General features: G+C 38.7%; 1 protein-coding gene across 2 annotated transcripts in view; it reads right to left on the reverse strand.

The window, feature by feature from the left end:
* The window catches only part of SEZ6L (seizure related 6 homolog like), a 329,568-nt gene extending 314,089 nt beyond the window's left edge, over nt 1-15,479 (reverse strand). Inside the window, exons 1-2 of one of the 2 annotated variants that reach the window (XM_075276577.1) lie at nt 15,299-15,479; nt 14,735-14,915 (exon numbers count right to left, since the gene is read on the reverse strand). In XM_075276577.1, coding sequence (XP_075132678.1) covers nt 14,735-14,822 — 88 coding nt within the window. In that variant the 5' untranslated portion in view covers nt 14,823-14,915; nt 15,299-15,479. Of the gene's footprint in view, nt 1-14,734; nt 14,969-15,298 lie in introns of both variants that reach the window. The other variant, XM_075276578.1, reaches the window with a different exon arrangement.
* Nucleotides 15,480-18,670: the final 3,191 nt, after the last annotated feature.

The raw sequence follows: 18,670 nt of genomic DNA on the forward strand, positions 1-18,670 counted from the left end.
AGCAGCGCTGCTCCAGCAGCCTCCCCGCACGCTCGGGCAGTCTCCGGGCCTGCTCTCTGCCGGCGAACGGCGCTAAGTCCCGCCCCCTTTCGAGGAGCCACGCCCCTCTGCTAAGCCACGCCCCCACTCCGCCCCCTCCTCTCGGCGGGGGGGGGGGGGGCTTTCTGTACTTCGCTCGGGCGGCGAAAGAAGCAGGTTCACCCCTGCTTCTGAGAACACATTTAACTCATGTAATGAGTGGAACCTTCTTGAGACAGATATTGAGAAGGAGATTACAACTCAGATGAGCTAATGAAATGGTTGCACAGAACCTTATGGTAAAGTAGGTGGTATATGGGGATTCACACCTAATTTCCATATGTTAGATTTAGCCCCATATATAATCATTAATAATGCTAGCACTTGCATATGTGCATAATGCCGGACATGTTCTGTGATCTGAGCTGCTTCAGCCATCCTTGCACATGTAGAGCTTACATATTAGTAGTACATATCATATTGAAGAAAGTGATAATTATGTTGGTTGTAAGACTTCTAAGGTGAGCCCTATTACCAAAACCAGCTTTATTAGCTCTTTAGAAATGAATGGGATTATTGGAAACAGAAACATAATCTCCTGTATCTCTTAGTATGACTTCACAGGGTCACATTATAGCTGTATTTTTAAGTTTTGAGAATGAAGGAGCAACTTTTTGTTACAGTCTCAATGAAGCTGGTCATTTAAAGCAGTCATACACAAAGAATCAATATCACATGTCAATATCATATCTATATTTACTATATGCTATGACACTGAAATTAGATCTTAACTGTTTTATAAGAAAATGGTGGCTCAGTGGTTAGCACTGCAGCCTTGCAGTGCTGGAGTCCTGGGTTCAAATCCTGCCGAGGACCACATCTGCAGGGAGTTTGTATGTTCTCCCCGTGTTTGCGTGGGTTTCCTCCCACACGCCAAAGACATACTGATAGGGAATTTAGATTGTGAGCCCTATATGTGACCGACAATATCTGTAAAGTGCTGCGGGATATGATGGCGATATATAAGTAAGCATAATAAATAAATAATAAAATAATATAGTATTGCTCTATAATATAATATATAAATAATATAGTATTGCAGAATTACCACTTGCAAGGAAATCTGCCTATCAGAGGCATCTGTGGCTGTCAGCAGGAGGAGAGTGTGAACCCAAAACCTTGTTGTGGGAGATGCCGACACAAGAGACCAGACCTTTTGGAAATGCAATAGAAGCTGAAACATGCAAAATGGAGGAGCGAGAGAATGTTTGAGCCCTTGTTTTGTATTGCACTGAGCCTTGCAACTATCCTGTGTTATATTACTAATAGGACATTGAAGGTGGATACAAGCTATATGGTTTGTGAGGATTCTGCTATATGGATTTGTTTTCTGTTGTTCCAGGACTAAGTTCTCAATATCATATTTAATCTTATTTCTTGTAGCTCATACAATGACAGAAAGACAATGTGGTAGATTTAGTAAGACTGATGTATCATACACTAGTCTTAATAAAGGCGCAGGGAACAAGTGATTTATCAAGAGGCTCCAGCCTTTTCATAAATCAGCTGCACATCCCAGTGTTAGAATGGAAATGTATGACAAAACACTGGCATGAATTATACTAAATATGTGGGACCAAGGTGGCCTGTCCCACTCCCCGACCAGCTCCCCTTCCTGCTCTGCCTTCATTCAAATAGCGATTGTGGTGATTAAGGTGCAGAAAGGGTCTTTCACCAAATGTGTGCCAATAATATGTAATGCCACAGACAGACCACAGGCAGCAATGGAGATATCAGGGTTAGGTCAGTTAGAAGATGGAGGGAACACAATAAGTTCAGATTTTGAAAGATTCAATTTCAGATAAAAAGAAGACATGACGAGAGAGCAGAGAGACAGTCACTGGTGTTGTGTATGTTGTGTAATAATGCTGGGGTGATGGCATGGGATCAGGTATATATACAGGTGTCATCAGCATAAAGATGGTATTGAAAGCCAAATGTGCTTATGGTTAGTCCAATAGGGGCTGTGTAGTGAGAGAAGAGGAGGAGGGCTAGGACCGAGCCCTGAGGAAACTCAACAGCAATTGAAAGAGGGGAAGAAATAGCACCAGCAAATGATACACTAAATGAGCAGTCAGGAAAACCAAGAGCCATGTCCATGAGGCCAATAGAGTGGAGAATAGTGAGGAAGAGTTGTTGGTCTACAGTGTCAAATGCTGCTGAGAGATCCAAAAGAATAAGTAGTAAATAGTTCCCTTTAGAGTTAGCCATCAGGAAAACGTTGGAAACTTTTATAAGGGCCAATTTTGTTGAGTATAATGCCCGAAAATCCAATTGCAAGGGGTCCAGAAGAGAGTTAGCAGATCAGGCGGGATTAGACCAAGTGTTCCAGCTTAGAGATGAAGGGGAGGTTAGAGACGGGTTGATTGTTAGCAGCACAGGATGGGTCGAGGGAGGGTTTTTTCAGTAGTGGGATTATGACAGAATGTTAGATTGTATTAGATTGCTCATCTCTTCATTTTCTTCACTCAGACTGTTTATTTGTATAGAATCTGCTGTCTCCATTGGCCTCACACAGAAGTCTATGGATAGGTTTGGGGGAAGATGTGACTGATTACAATAGCTACTGAAGTTATTGGTGTATCTTTTCCACCAGCATCCTCCCCTTCCTTCTCCATAGACTTCTATGTAAAAGTAACTGAACCTAATAAAACTTAATAAGCTGACTTTCTTATATTCACTTGTACTACTCTTTTATGAAAATTTGTTTTATAATTGGACAAATATTATAATGAAGACAGACAAAAAATAGAAATATGACACTAAAGTCTTTGTAGAAACATTTTGCCAGTAAAATGGCTCAGTCTGAATAGCCACACTGTCTTAATATACCACTTTTCCAACATATCAGCTTGTCAAATTTCTTCTCAGCTTGTGCTGTAAAAACTGTTTCTGTAAAGTGAAAATTTCCAGGAGCAGCAACAGCTCAAGCATGAAGTTGAAAGCTCAAAGAATAGTATCAGAGAATATAACCCCCGAGTACTGAAGTGCAGACTCAGACTGGCCCACAGGAGAAGAGGAGAACTGCCTTGTGGGTTTCTGAGCCAAACTAGACCCCTGGGCCAATGTGGGATACCAGCTCTACATACCTTGCACAAGCCATGCAGTGCACAGTACTCTCACTGTACAACATCTCAGATAGTCTATGCATCTATATGAAAAACTGGGTAGATTATCAAACTTTCCAGGTTATCATTATATTTTATATTATATCATATATGTTTTATATGTAGCCAATGTAAACTTGACAAGTAAATGTGAAGTTAACATTTACATTAACATTGAGTCATCAGGTGGCTGTAATGACACTTAGGTACTGCTGCAGGCCAACCAGTATCCTTCCTCCTCGGACCACTCCTTCTTGACTACGATCCTGGCCCCAACCACTTGCAGTATCAGGTGTGGTATGAACAAATACAGTAGCCTTCAAAATGAGACTCTTGGAACGGCCGTAGGGAAACCAGTCCTAGGAAAACTATTAAAGAGTATACAATGTTCACTGAAGGAGTAACTTGCTAAAATATAACTTTTATTAGATTCAATTGAAAAATGATTTAAAAATTTAAACTGTTCATTATGATTGTATGGGAGGACAGAGCAATTAGTGATATGCCTGTGGTATAATAAGATAACCACCTAAATGTTATGGCTCCTCTGTCCCACACTCACACTATCAAAAAGAAACCCCTAGGTGCTGCTAAGGGAGTTGCAATTACGTGCAAAAAGCACACATTATCAGAAGCCCCCAATTCCTTCAGGCTACCGATATTGGGGCAGGGTTGTCCAGGAGTACACGCATATAGAGAACCCCTGAATATACTTCCACAAGGTTTCCTAGGAGTACAAGCATATAGAGAACCCCTAGACACATTTCCACTTGTAGATCCTCACATAGATAAACCTTGCCCCATAGATTAACGTTCTCCTCAAATACAGTGTATACTTTTGCTTTTAGCAACAACCCTGCCAGTTTCACAATCTAGAACCCTAACACAAATACTTGGAGTGTCTTTAACGAGTAACCACATACTATTGTGTATTCATAATGCATGTCAAAGGGAATGATGGAAAAACACACTAGCTTTGGACCAATGGAAAGACATTCAGGAGTAATATTCTGCCTTTAGGTTGTTCTTGTGTTTACCAAGCCATCTCTAGGGGAAATGTAGCATTTAAGGCTGTCCATGTAGTGCTTGGACATACCACGAGAGACAGCTGGGGCCACCCCATCTAAGACACCCCTCTATGATATGCTCTAGTTGGGCATGAGAACTGAAGTTCCTGTTTTGAGATAGCCCCTTTAAATTTCAGCTATAGATTTTGGGATATTTTTAAATGAAAATTGTAACCTTTCAACTTTGTTTGTCATTTGAAGGAAGTCCTTTTAGAAAGTGTTTTAAAAGAAGCCTCTGGAGCTTTGTCAGTAACATTTATTCAACCAAGCAAAGGATGTTTTTTTTTTTTAGCATACCCAATGTCTAAAAGTATAGGGAAGCTGGAATCTGACTTGTTCTATGAAGAAATTTGACACTTTTCAGTCTTCACCATTTGATAGGTCTTCTTCTTGTGAACTATGTAAGCACTTTAAGTCATGAAACATCTACCAATGTACTACATCTACAGTTCATTGGCAGAATGAGCAAAGATAAGACTATTAAAGAAGCTCTTCAACAAACAAATTGTATCTTTTAGCTCATTTGGTACATACGTAACATTTACAGTATTGCAGACAGGCTTCATACCAGTAGCATTTGTGGATTATATAATTTGTAAGTAATATCCTCTTGGTCACCCTCCTCTGTATTGGAGTATAGAGACCAATTAACAAACTTAAGTTTATTCAGTTTAGAGAAAAAACGTTTACAGGGAGAGCTAATCGCGATGTCCAAATGACGGGAATACACAAATGCCTTTGTAATGATCACTTTACATCTAAGGGAGCGTTCACACTACCATCGGTGTCCGACAGGTAGTGTCCGCTCCTAGTGTCCGCTCAAAATCTGGCACGGACATTAGGAGCGGACACTAGCTGTGTCCGTGACACCTGTCATTTATTTAAATGGGCATCGGGTGCGTTCTTTTGCACTCCGCGCCCTTCCTTCCCTGTCTGCAAGTGAAGATGTCCGACTTCTCAAGCGGACAGAAAAACCCGACATGCAGGGTTCTTCTGTCCGCTTGAGAAGTCGGACATCTTCACTTGCGGACAGGGAAGGACAGGCACAGAGTGCAAAAGAACGCACCCGATGCCCATTTAAATAAATGACAGGTGTCACAGACACAGCTAGTGTCCGCTCCTAATGTCCGTGAGAGATTTTGAGCGGACACTAGGAGCGGACACTACCTGTCAGACACCGACGGTAGTGTGAACACCCCCTTAGACTCTAAAAATGACAAGGGGACATCCTCGACGCCTAGTGGAAACAATATTTCACCAGCACCATAGATGGGTATTCTTTATTGTAAGAGCGGTGAGGATACAGAACTCACTGCCAGTGAATGTGGGGATAGTAGATTCATTGTGCAAGGTCAAGAACGGTCTGGATGCATTTCTTGAAAGGACAAATATTACAGGTTACAGGCTTCAGACTTTTGGTGAAGATATGTTTATCCAGGGTTGTATACTTATTATTTACATGGACAATACAATATTAAGGATAAAAGTTTTTTGTGGGAATGCTTCTTCAGTTTTGACAGGTATGATACCTCTGTTGCTTATAACTTTTGTTATATGCATATAGTTTCTTATAAATGAAGCTATATCATTCTAATGATAGGGATTGTAGTGATTACTCTGATGAAGGTGATAGATTTAAGGGGGTTAATCCTATCCAATACAAGGTGAAATTCACTGAAGGTATTAACTATATAATCATCCACAGTATCATTCGATTGAGTGCTTATCAGAGCACATAGAAGAATGGCACATAGGGAACAACTATAATAAAAATTAAGACAGGAGCAATTGAGTGGAGCACTTAGAAGAGAACTTGAAAAGACTTATTAAATTAGTGAGGCATTTAGAAAAGAGTTTGTCAGTAATTTAGGAAAGCAATTTATTAGAGTGGCTGGAGAAGAAGTTATCGGAAACCATTCCAGGACCATTTACAGTTGAGTAGGAGGATAAATAGGTTTTGAAGGTATTTTTGTATGGAACGTTTATGAGAATAAAGACATAAAGTGCTGGTATAGAGAAAGAGAATCTTGAAACATGGCATTCTTAAAATGACAATGGGTATTAGAAGGGTTATCAAAGTGTTAAAAAAATATTGGTTAATTGAACTTTTTTGGTGTTTGAGGAAGAAACTTATAAAAGGTTTGTTCATGTACACTAATAACCCATTAAAGCACAACTTAGTAGAAGAAAGATCAAAACAGAAATACCTATATACCAAGAGCAAGTCTTTTTCATCATATATTTTATCATGTACTGCAGTGTAGACTTCTTCAGGTAATTCCTTAAGGAAGTTGCTACATTACTGCCACATTTTCATATCTTCTCTACTTTCTCCGTTTTATTATATCTTAGTTTTTCCTCTGAATATAAAACAAGGTCTATAGCAGTGTAGTTTATTAAGAAAAGTTTTCAACTTCACTTTTTTAATGATCTACATTTTGAGAAGATGTTACATTATATAGAGCTCCACTGAATTGCATCAATACTCCTTTGGGTTAAGCGCAGCTTTCCCCTTCCAAAAATATTAGCACTGTTTTGTTGGTTACTTAAAAGTAAGTTTAAACAGTAATGTGGGTCATGTTCGCATGCATGGTGACTTTCCAGTCTGCAAGCAAAGGTCTCAGTGACATACTGCGCATACACTACTCATGGCATGTACAGCCCAAGTATTTCATTCCTACAAATAATGACATAATGAAACTCTGGAAATACTGGATTTATCCCTCAACTAAATACATAGGTATTAATATTGAGCTGGTCCTGTCTAAAACCGCTTCTACTCTTCTGGGAAAGCTTTCTACAAGGTTTTGGAGTGTCTGTGGGAATTTTTGTCCATTCATCCAGAAGAGCTCTTTTGAAGTCTGATACTGATAGGGGGCAGATGGACCTGGCTTGAAATCTCTATTCCAGTTAATCCTAAAGATGCTTGATGGCTTTACAGTTGGGTTCTGTGCAGATCAGTCAAGTTCTTCCAAATCTAGCTCACTCAGTCATGAACCTTGCTTTGTAGATTGGAACTAAAAAGGCCACCCCCAAATTGTTCTCACAAAGTGAAGCAAAATGTCTTGATAGTCTAAAGAATTAAGATTTCCCTTCACCTGAATTTAGGAGTATAGGCCATGCCCTGAAAAACAACATCATAGCATTATTGTTCGTCCACCAAACTTTACAATTGGTACAATGCAGTGAGGCAGGTTTGCCAGCAGAGAACTGTGATTTGTTATTCCATAGAACATGTTTCCATTGTGTCAAAGTCCAGTGGCACCAGTGGCAGTGTGCTTTAAACTACTCCACCCAATGGTTAGAATTGTGCTTGAAAATGTAAGGCTTCAAGCCATCTGATCAGACATGGAAACCTATGTCAAGAGTATCTCAGTAAACAGAAGAGATTTGGGATGATTCCAGACCATATTGCCCACTTATATCCACCATACACAAGTGGTGGGTGTCACTAAGGGGACAAATAGACCAGGTGAATGGATGCTAAAATGTGATGTCAATGTACCCTAATTTCTTAGAGTACAATCATTTGACCTTTCTTTACAGAGCTCAGGAAGCCTTTTGTGTATTTGCAATGTATTATAATTTATCTGGCATGATGTGCTGTATATAAATGTGCCCATACATAAGCATGTCCACGATGTAGATACAATAGGAAACACATTATCTAGACAAGCAGTTCAGCAAAAGAGAGAGATGATGCAGATGAGACCTGAGAAAGGGATAAGCATAGCTGACCTCTGAAAGAAGGTTCTAAGCAAGACATAAATCTATATTTGTCTATATAGCATTTGCTAATTGAATTGAAGCATTCACATTCTGAAGGAACTAACCATATCAACTTGCCCCCAAAACACCATAAAAAATAATACATCACTCAGGAAATTAGAATTGGAAATAGATGCCAGTTTATTGCCCCGAGAGTCTGGGATGTGTTTAATTCATCTCAATCCTTTTCTATACAGATATATATATGTATATATATATATATATATATATATATATATATATATATAAAATAAACAAGGCTTATTTTTCTAACAAACACCACATTAAAGGGGATGTCTGTGCTGATGTAAATTAAGTGTTTTCTTGAGGTTTAATAATGAGGTTACTCTAAATCACAGAGTAAATCCTGACAGTACTCGTAGGTGTAGCAGAGACAGTGCGGGATCTGCTCACCGCCTTTCAATCATACAGAGAGACTGACAGCCTTCAATGTACACAGGGTGATATAGTGACAATCAATCCTGTTCTCTGGACTCTCGTGTCTCTCCTAGGAGTCTTGTCAGAATGTAATCTATGTTTCACTCAGACATCCTGCTCCAAATTCTAGACATACATACAGTACATATATGACAGAGCTCAGCCATCAGACAGGACAGAATAAATAACCTGACAGGTTTGCTTTAATACATTTTAGTTCGGACACTCTTTATAAGATATAACTTTTTCAGTTTCTTAGTTTACCGCTTCTTTTTGTACCATGTTGATATAACAAATTAGAGCTAAACCAACGCCATTTTGGCCGGTCCATGGCACCCGTGAGGTAATCTGATAATTCCTCAGTTCAGTTTCCAGTGTATGCATGTGAAGCTTGTATGAGTCTTGGACCAGTTTTCTCTTTCCACGTTTGCCATTGTGGCAGTGCCAGTGTAGAGAGGCTTTTTCTTATTTAAACTCCGCATTCAAAAAAGCATAGCTGCCTAATGGAAATCTGGCAGGTCAAAAATACCCCCAAAGCAATAATAGTCCCATGTAGGGGCCTTTAACTGGTGTAGTAGAGAGGCCACCTATGTATTTAGTCAGCTATAAAAAAAAAATACATGGAGCTGAGCTGGAAAGGACCCCGGACGTCACTAACATATGTCACCTGTGACATCCGGGGTCCTTTCCTTAGGCCATTGAGACCTGATTGGCCTCAGTAGTCATATGCATTGAGGACTTCTGTTGGAGCAAGCTCTGGGGCGCCATGGGACCGGACAGCGTTAGTCTTGTTAGCCAAGTCTTTTGGAGTGGTTGAGACAACTACTAAATTCAATAATGCATTGTGCACTATTGGATATAATATCATATTAACTATATAAGAGAATTTTCACTAGAATTCTAAGCAGTATGGCATAGTTAGTAAATCATTAACCTAATTGAAAGAACTGAACTTTTCACAGCCTTTCTCTGTGGTATATGTATAGAACATTTTCTCAGCATAATTGGTCAAGAAAGCTTTTATCAAGTAGAAAGATAACATAGACAGACTCGTAATTATATAGGACACAATAAAATGGCAAGATACTTTCCATGTGCATGAGCAAGGTGTTTAACTAATGGCACAGCTCCAGTGTTATGAGGCCCAGATAAATCATTGCAGCTTTCCCCACACCTCTTCTAGTTAAACACATATAGTAGAACTGTCATATGTCTTGCCATGTCTTCTTTTGAGTATTTTTTTTTCCAAATGCTAAACATGTCTCATTATGCAGCAGCTGTTGTGCGAGATTAAATTCTACTTAGGAAATAGTGTTGTATTTTGTGAGTATGTATGCCTGAACATATACCAAGGTGGCAAAGTTTAACTTGACAACCCCAATCCATTGCCACTGCTAAAATGAGTAGAGAAAATCTTACTCTGCATAATTTATATTACATATATTTACAAAAATGTTTATCCTTTAGTTGTCTGCAAATTTAAAAATGTTTATGTACATGGAAAAACCCATTTAAGGCTGAGGCCCCACATTGTGGAAAGGCAGCTTTTTTTGTTTCAGATTTTGTTGCGTTTTTTTGAGCCAAAGCCAAGAATGGCTACAAAAAGAATGGGAATTTTATATATAAAGTTCTTATACTTCGACCTTTAGCTCAATTCATTCCTGGCTTTGGCTCAAAAAAACACAACAAAATCTGCAACAAAATAAGCTCCGTTTCCGCAATGTGGGCCCTCAGCCTTACACGTTAAGAACACTATGGCATGCACTGTGTTAACTCTTTCAATGGGTTTCAATGGCTTATTTGTCTTCTGTGATGAGATATGAGAAAGTACAGTTAAATGTTGTTGTAAATTACAGTAGTTCTAATGTGAAAATTGCCTGTTTGCATAGATTTAATAAACAAAATGTGCAAACTATTAATTCAGTAAAATGACTGTACTTTAGCACTCAATGGTTAGCATTAGAGAACCTCAGGGATTTGTAAAGGGAATGTCTTGTTGAAAATGTAGTCTGATTTGCAGAGTAAACTGATGTGTATTTTTTTGCAAAATATACAGAATATCATGCAATCTATCTCCTGATATCTCTGCTTATTCAGTGTCCAGTAGTCCAAACTTGTACAGGAAAGCCTTTCAATGATTGAATAGTAGTGAGTATTTAAAGGAACAGTTCCTTGCAAAGCTGATTCACTGTGATATATGTAACTCAAAGCCTGAATGGGGAGGAGCATCACAGGGATTTTAAGAACAGCAAACAGCCAATCCTGGGTCATGAAAAGTCCCCTTAGGCCCCGCAGAAGGTGTAACACAGTGATTTACCTTTGCCTGGAGTGTGTCTTTAAATTAACAGTTGTAAAACTAGAAACTTTTCAGGTTTTCCTTCTTTAGTACATGCTTCCCACAGCTCAGACTGCATGTTTTACTTAGAGAAAGAGTGGTCAGAATTGTGGAAAGTGGTGAGTAGAGGTCTGTTGTCTCTTAAAGGGTTACTAGGGTGGGAGTTATCAGAACAACCAGTAGACTCTGTGGCACAAAACAGACCTTGTAGCAGGGAGGGCAAAGGCAGGGGTACACAGAGTGAGAGCAGACAGATGAATCATTGGAAATATAGTTTGTCCGCAGATTCACTGCATCTAAATAACAGTAATACAAGGAGCAGCAAGTAAAAGAAATCCAAGCAAAGGGTGTACAAGGGAACAGTGAGTATTTTGCACTGCTGTGGATGTATTTGCAGTTGATTTTTGAAAGCTGGATACCCCCTTTAAAGTTATGGAAGCATAGCCCAGCTGAGCTACATTGTTTTCACAGCTTCCATTCTTCTCTAAGGGGGTTATGGGGTACGGCGGCATTGTTTAGCTGTTCTATATGTCCTCGCCATAGGGGTTGGGATGAGGAACAGTTATTCCCAACTTTCACAGTGATTTGCCAATATGGGAATAAGACCTAAAGGAAGAGCATGGAGAGTTCCAGATGAGCAAAATATGATATATTTGAAATACCTTAAAACGAAATGATGATTTAGGACAACAACAGAAATCTCATAAATCCCTTTATGGCATCAAAAAAATTAGGTGCAAATAATTGCACATAATATTATGACACCTTGGAAATCAGTGTAGGTTTCAGTTCGTAGTCTTACACATCTGTTTGAAAGAAACTTATTTTATAGATCACATATTTATCACAGTTTTTCCCATTTAGTTACATTTATCCTCTATCCACAGAAGTGGTAGTCATACATGTACATTGCTAGTGCATTTATATGAGGCACTTGGAGGTCTCATTCTTGGTAACCCAGGGGATCCCAATAGTTGGACGTCCAGTGATCCTGTGAATAGGGGCTGTGTCTGTAATGAAAAATCCCTTTAATGGGAACCTCATATTACACCAGTTATTGAATGCTTTTATGAAATTGGTCTTCAGTAGGTTCACATTATAATCTTTAATGTCTAACTCCTCCTCTGCATAGGTACTGTGCAGGAGAGACTAAGGGGCAGTGCCATCTTATCTGCCAGCTACAATACCTGCTTCCAGATTTTAAATTCTTCTATGAGATGGGAAATGCAACATGAGAGATATCCTTCAAATGTTGTTTTAACTTTTTCTTATGTACAGAATCTAAATGCACATTTCTATAGTTCACAAACAAGGCATTCTGTATATGGTTCAAAATGTATGTGACATGATGAGACAATGACATGAAACAGAGCTTTAATCCAATATATTGTACAGCCCACAAACCATCCAATATACTGTACAGACCCCAAACCAGAGATAAGAGGGTTGTTCAGCAGATATAAATACTGCCTACTAATTCAACCCTACATGGTTGTCTTAGCAACAATGCCAACTTATTTTTTGGTTTTGTTTTCCACTATGAGTACTAATACAGGATTTGTTTTACCTTCCTATTAAATCATTTTCCAATCTATACATTTGTTTCAATCCATTGCTGTAACTGTTTCATTTAATTCTTCTCACAACTATGATATTATGTGAGACCTGAGCCTAACCTACACTAATCCACTGGGCACTGAACCAGCAGTAGTGTCAGACAGATGGTATATCTAAAATGGCAACATCCAGAGAACCTTTCACAGCCAAAGGAACACTCCATGGACTACTGTGTTGCATTGGCACGGCTCAATGATAACTTATATTGAAAAGACAAACATGGAAGCATCACCAACCCTCCTCCCCCCAAGCTAAATGCTGAAAAATAAGCAACAAAACTACTATGATCCAAAATTTCATTTGGAGTTGAATTACCTGTGAAAGTCACTGTATCAGAAAGTGGTTGCTGATAATAATATACATTGATGTGTGGTCTAGCTATTCTTGCTAGCTCACAGATAAAACATCTAAGAGACCGAAACCCAGTGTCAGAAATGTTTGCCTTTCTCCAAGTTAGAAGTTCTCTTCAGAAGATCCAACCATGAAATTGCCATTTTGGAGAAGCAGTCAATCCTATTAGGTGTATACAGTCATATCACATATTAGATCTTATGTCTTAACTGTACATCCAGTATCCCAGATACTGTTAGACACTCATCCTTGATGTTGCCTTCAGTCATCAGATGTGCCACAAATAACACATATAGTAGTTTAAGTCAAGTAATTGGATTCATGGAAAAAAAAAAAAAGAGAAAAAGCAGAGCCAGCTTGATGTAGACTGGAGACTTTACCAATAAGCAGGATTAATAACTGGCGTAGATAGTCTGCAGAAAAAATCAATCTATCGATGAAGAGGAGTATACCATCAAAATATATTTCTTAATAAAACAAAGCTACTCAATTTAATACCCTTCTACACCAAAGCAATAGTCTATGATATACTTGTGTATATTCATCTGCCAATTATTATAAGAATCATTTCATTAACACCAAGCAAATATTTGTCATGCCCAAACCTAAGGATGCTATTTAACCAGCTATGTATTAATATTGGTAATAATTTGACATGTACAAACTCTAACAATGATGTATCCCTGCCTGTTAGAGTTTGGTGTAGATCCTGTACAGGGGGTTACTGTGTTAATTTTCAGTACCTACAAGTGTATCCAGTCTACAGTACTGGCCAAACAAGCCTAAAATTATTCTAAATAATGTCTGACTATTACATTACTCACTAACACATGGTTTTGATAACCATCTATATGTCTAGTATGTGAACAGTATCTGTATCTATGGTTAAAATGAATTATCACTCACGTGGGGTCGTAATTATGATTTCATTAGCAATAAGCTTTACATGCAAAGTCGTCAAAACCATTTCAATATTATTTCTGGGTTTTTATAACTCATCATAAAAACAAAGAAACCAGACTGTAACGTTATCTTATCTGAAACGTACCATGCAGAGCACATTCCAGTTGATACAGTCTATTTAGACTCAGACCCTGGATGATTTCACGTTATAAATAAGAAGGGGGCCATATCTTTTAACAAACATTTCATAGCACAGAAGTACATTGAAGCCACATAGCAAAAAGACATCAAATACATAAGAGAATCTTCCCTGATCTAAGTGGCAAAGATGTAAGAATCTAACCATTGTAAGGCAGCGGAAGAAACTCAGCTTAGGGAATCAAAAAGATTGAAATCTAAAAGACTTCATATTCACATTTAATAATAGTCAAAACCAGAAGCAAAAGATCAAAAGCAAAAATTCTCACCATCCTGCCTAAAAAAGATACAGACTTGAATCCTGCACAAAGATTAACTTTCACTCACACAATATTTGGCTTCAAAAGAGCACCAGGTGCAGTAGGATCAGATGTGGACACTTACACTGCCCTGTTATTCTAATGAACACAAAGTCCCAGAGTGAGAAAGTTCAATCAGATTGAACATCCTCATCTCTACAAGCTCAATGGGACGTCTATAGCATAACCCTCCAAAGCATTGGATACTGTAGCAAAGACCTGATAAGACATATACAAGCTGTTTAGAAACTCTCAGATACATAGGCTAAGTAGTCAAACGTTTCTAAGGATTCCAGCTCTGACAGTGAGGAGCAGCAGCTCCCAGAACAATGCTACTTTCTCATCAGAGCATGTGCTCTTTTCTGTCCTACATACTAGTTTCTTAAAATTCCCATAGATCTTGCAGCACCGAGACAATTCTAATTGATTACGCCTTGAAAGATATAGCTCATCCCCTGCTGCTACTTTGTGCCTTTCTATAACATTTAAAGCACTCAATGCATTAACAATTTAAAGGGAAAGTGCTTGCAGAAGGAAAGACATTGATATCACTGATGCTGAGCATCTTCTTACCTTCAGCCTGGGCTCCAAGAAGCAGGAAGAAGAGGATGAAAGGGTGGACATAGAGACCAAGAGACTGGCATATTCCACGGGTCAACATGACAGAACCTCAGACTCTAAGGAAACCAGGATAAGTAAGGGTAGTTGAGCAAGATTTCCAGCTCTGGTCGTCTGCACATCCACTGAAAGATGTCTGGGGGTGAGATTCACAAGGACTCATTCATGTGAGCAACTCTCCTGGTGTGGCTATTGATTAAAGGGGAAGAGGAAAGAGAGGCATAGAAATGCACAGAGAGGGCTCTGTACTTGTTTATGAAAAGAATGATACTGTACTGAAATGGAGAAGGAGGGAGAGAGACAAGGCAGCGTGATAAAGGAGAGAAAGCAAGAGGGCAGGCAGGGACTAAAAAAGAAAGGATGTAGACAGCAGCAACAGAAAGAAGAGTGAATGGCAAACTGAAAGATACAGCAATGATCTGCAAAGAAGGGGCATGCTACACAGGCTGAATTTAGGCATAGCAATGGGTAGGGAAGAGGGATACAGGAACACAAAGAAACAAAATCTTCAGTACAAACCTAATGTGACAGACTGTGTGTTGTGATCTGGTAGGCTGCTGCTAGGAAGCCTTCATATTATAACATCCAAGGCAACGCACTGAGAGAATGCAGGCACAAAGTGCTATAAGGCACAGGCACATGGAAGGAAGGCATGCACTAAAGGGAACTGCAGTGGGAACTGTGCAATTGGATAGTGAGGGTAAAAATAGACACTAGCAGCCCATACAATACTCTATGTGATCTATGCATCAAACCGTGGCAAGAGATTTAATTCAAGTGTCTGCTAATAATTGTAGCTATCATACAATTCCTGACTTAAAGGCACAGTACACAATATTTCTATCAACAAATGTTTATGCTAAACATGAAATATTTACAAAACATATATGTTGCTATAGATTCTGTGGGATAAATAACAGGCTTCATCATAAACCTTATCTGCATATATGTAAATTAGTAATATTTTAAAACAGACTTGCTCTGAACCCTGATATGATTATGTATGAACACTGTGGTTAACAAAAGACTCCTATTGTTACGGAAGGAAACTGTCATTTTATATCAAATATTAAAAAAATAAAATAAAAAAATCAGACAATGTCTTACGAAACTTTGACCTCCCCGGACAGCCATTTCCTTTACTGCTTTTCTATCAATATTGTTTACTCTAATCTGAGATCATTCCCTCAATTCATATGAATGTCAGTAAATGTTTCCTGATCCAGTATGTGGGTCATTAAACTGAATCACTCTCATGTTTTACTGCACTTTCATTTAGTGTTTGCAAGAGTTAAACCATCCATGGTCACTTCTGACTCCATGCATTGTCTTTCCTTTGGAGATATGATTTGTAAATGTCCTTCTGCATTAATAAAATTAGTAATTTAAGTGTCAGGGACTAAACAAACAACGAGATTGTATAAGGAAATATTGTAATACTATGAAACAATTAATGCAGGGGCATATCAAAGTGAGGCTAGTAAGGCATGTATGGTAAATGGAGGTGGGGGCTGTGAGAAATAGGGGGAGCTCAGAGATACTCCTATAAAAGTGCTCAGGACTGAATTCTTGTCCTGGGTGAAAGGGTTCCTGGCTTTACTTCTGATTAATGTAGCAATTAATATAACAGATGACTTTTATAGAGCATATATTGATAGGCAACAGGAGGTTGGCAATGGGTACCAGTTCTATTACCTGTTATTATTTATATTAATGGGCACCAAGACAAGAATGATTTAGAATAATGAAGCATGTAATGAAAATAATACCCATAGCATAGTAATAATATAATCATTGATTGAATGTAAATGATTTGCTCATCTCATTACTAAGTCGGTAAGTGATTATGTCATTTACTATATTGGCTACTGAAAGCACAGATCAATAATAAATACATTTTTCAACATATCATACCTTCCACTACCCTACATTGTATGAAAAAAGAGCATGTATTGGGGGGAGAGAAATATCATAGCAACAGCTTAAGGATGTGTACAATAAACATGAAACACAGCATCTTATTCAGTAACACTGAAGCTAATAACAAGCAGCACGGTTCAGTTCAGTTGGGAAAAATAATCTGCAGTTGCCAAGCTTTCATCTTTACATAGAATTTCATAAGGTTAATTTAACTACAGTAAATCTGCCAGGAAATAGAAATCTAGTAATACCCTTTAACGTAAGAACAGAGTCTAAGGGTGCATTCACACTGAGTAAACGCTAGCTTATTTTGTAGAGTAAAATTACACTTGTAAATTTTGCTATCCCATTGACTTCAATGACATTTTACAGGCGTATTTTTTACAGGCGTATTTTTACACTTGTAAAAAAATATCATTGAAGTCAATGGGATAGCAAAATTTACAAGTGTAATTTTACTCTACAAAATAAGCTAGCGTTTACTCAGTGTGAATGCACCCTAAGGGTGCATGCACACTACGTAACGCCGGGCGTGTATGAGAGCCGTACACGCCGGCATTACAGCAGACTGCCGAACACTTCCCATTCACTTCAATGGGAGCGCTCGTAACAGCGGCGTTTACGAGCGCTCCCATTGAAGTGAATGGGAAGTGTTCGGCAGCCCTGCTGTAACGCCGGCGTGTACGGCTCTCATACACGCCCGGCGTTACGTAGTGTGCATGCACCCTAATATTGTTTTGCGGCTTCTTCATCTATCACTTGATATGGACTGTTTTATATCATGTATGAATCATGTTACAGAATATACTAAATGGACTTTCAATGCTGAGATATAATCTAGTATAAACTATAGAAAGGTGCAGAAGATAGAAGCAGTAAGCAGAACTACAATAAAACTGCTTCCAAAGATCACATATATAACCATCCCGGACAGCTGGAGAGCAGATGTGTCTATTACAACTATTAAATAACTTAATATACTACACTATGCACAGTATACTGCCCCCTAGAGGAGCAACTTCTCACTACAGATATGTGAGAGGTTTCTCTCGTTGTGAATACTACAGTATGTCAAAATTTAAAGGGAGTCTACATCCCCCCTCAGAAGATTTCCTATCGTGTTACAGTGATAAAGTAGATCTTTGTTATGTATGTCACCTTTGCTGATTTGGAGAATATTAACTTCAATATGCAAATGAGGAAGTTGTGCACTGGGGGTGGGCCTTCATCTCCTGGACCCAATCCCAGTAGAGAATGTCTAGGTAGCCAGAAGGGATGGTATTAAAATGTGCAAGAGTAGCTCAGGGTACACCCATAAGTTTAGGATTTATGAGAGAAGGGACCCCGGAATGGAGTCCTATGAGTTTGTGGAATATAATATGTGATTTACTGCACTCATTGCATCAGAGATATGACCTCTATGTATATAACTTCTACGGCAGCATCCCACCCTTTAAGTGCCTCAATTCCAGGAGAACTACAGCTTGTGATGCAGTGTGCAAAAATCAGAGAGGCCTTCCTAGATCACAGGATGAGTAGGGGGTGAGAGCAGGGCACTCTGCTATGAGAACATGTTTTTTGGTAAAGTATAAGGACAAGAGGATAGTTCTTGCGCTGATCACAATTCATGGTAACATCAGCACTCCTGCCAATGTACAAGATATCAATACCCCCAACGCCAAACCATCCATCCTGGACTATAATAAGCACGCAAAAGGGGTTGACCCAATAAAAAAGGGGGATCAATATGGGTTGTTAATATCTAATCACAATATCAGTAACTAATATTAATTATTCCTTTCCTATCTCCTTTTCACTCATATTAACTATTATCTCTATTACTTTCCATAATATGGCAATATATACTCAGTGTAAGATAATAAAATATGTTTATCAACCAATACTAATAGGCAAATGTAAAGTGTAAGACAAATTCACAATTTCCAGACTATCCATATATCTATGTATAAA

Source organism: Leptodactylus fuscus, chromosome 1, assembly GCF_031893055.1.
Source record: "Leptodactylus fuscus isolate aLepFus1 chromosome 1, aLepFus1.hap2, whole genome shotgun sequence".
NCBI lineage: Eukaryota > Metazoa > Chordata > Amphibia > Anura > Leptodactylidae > Leptodactylus > Leptodactylus fuscus.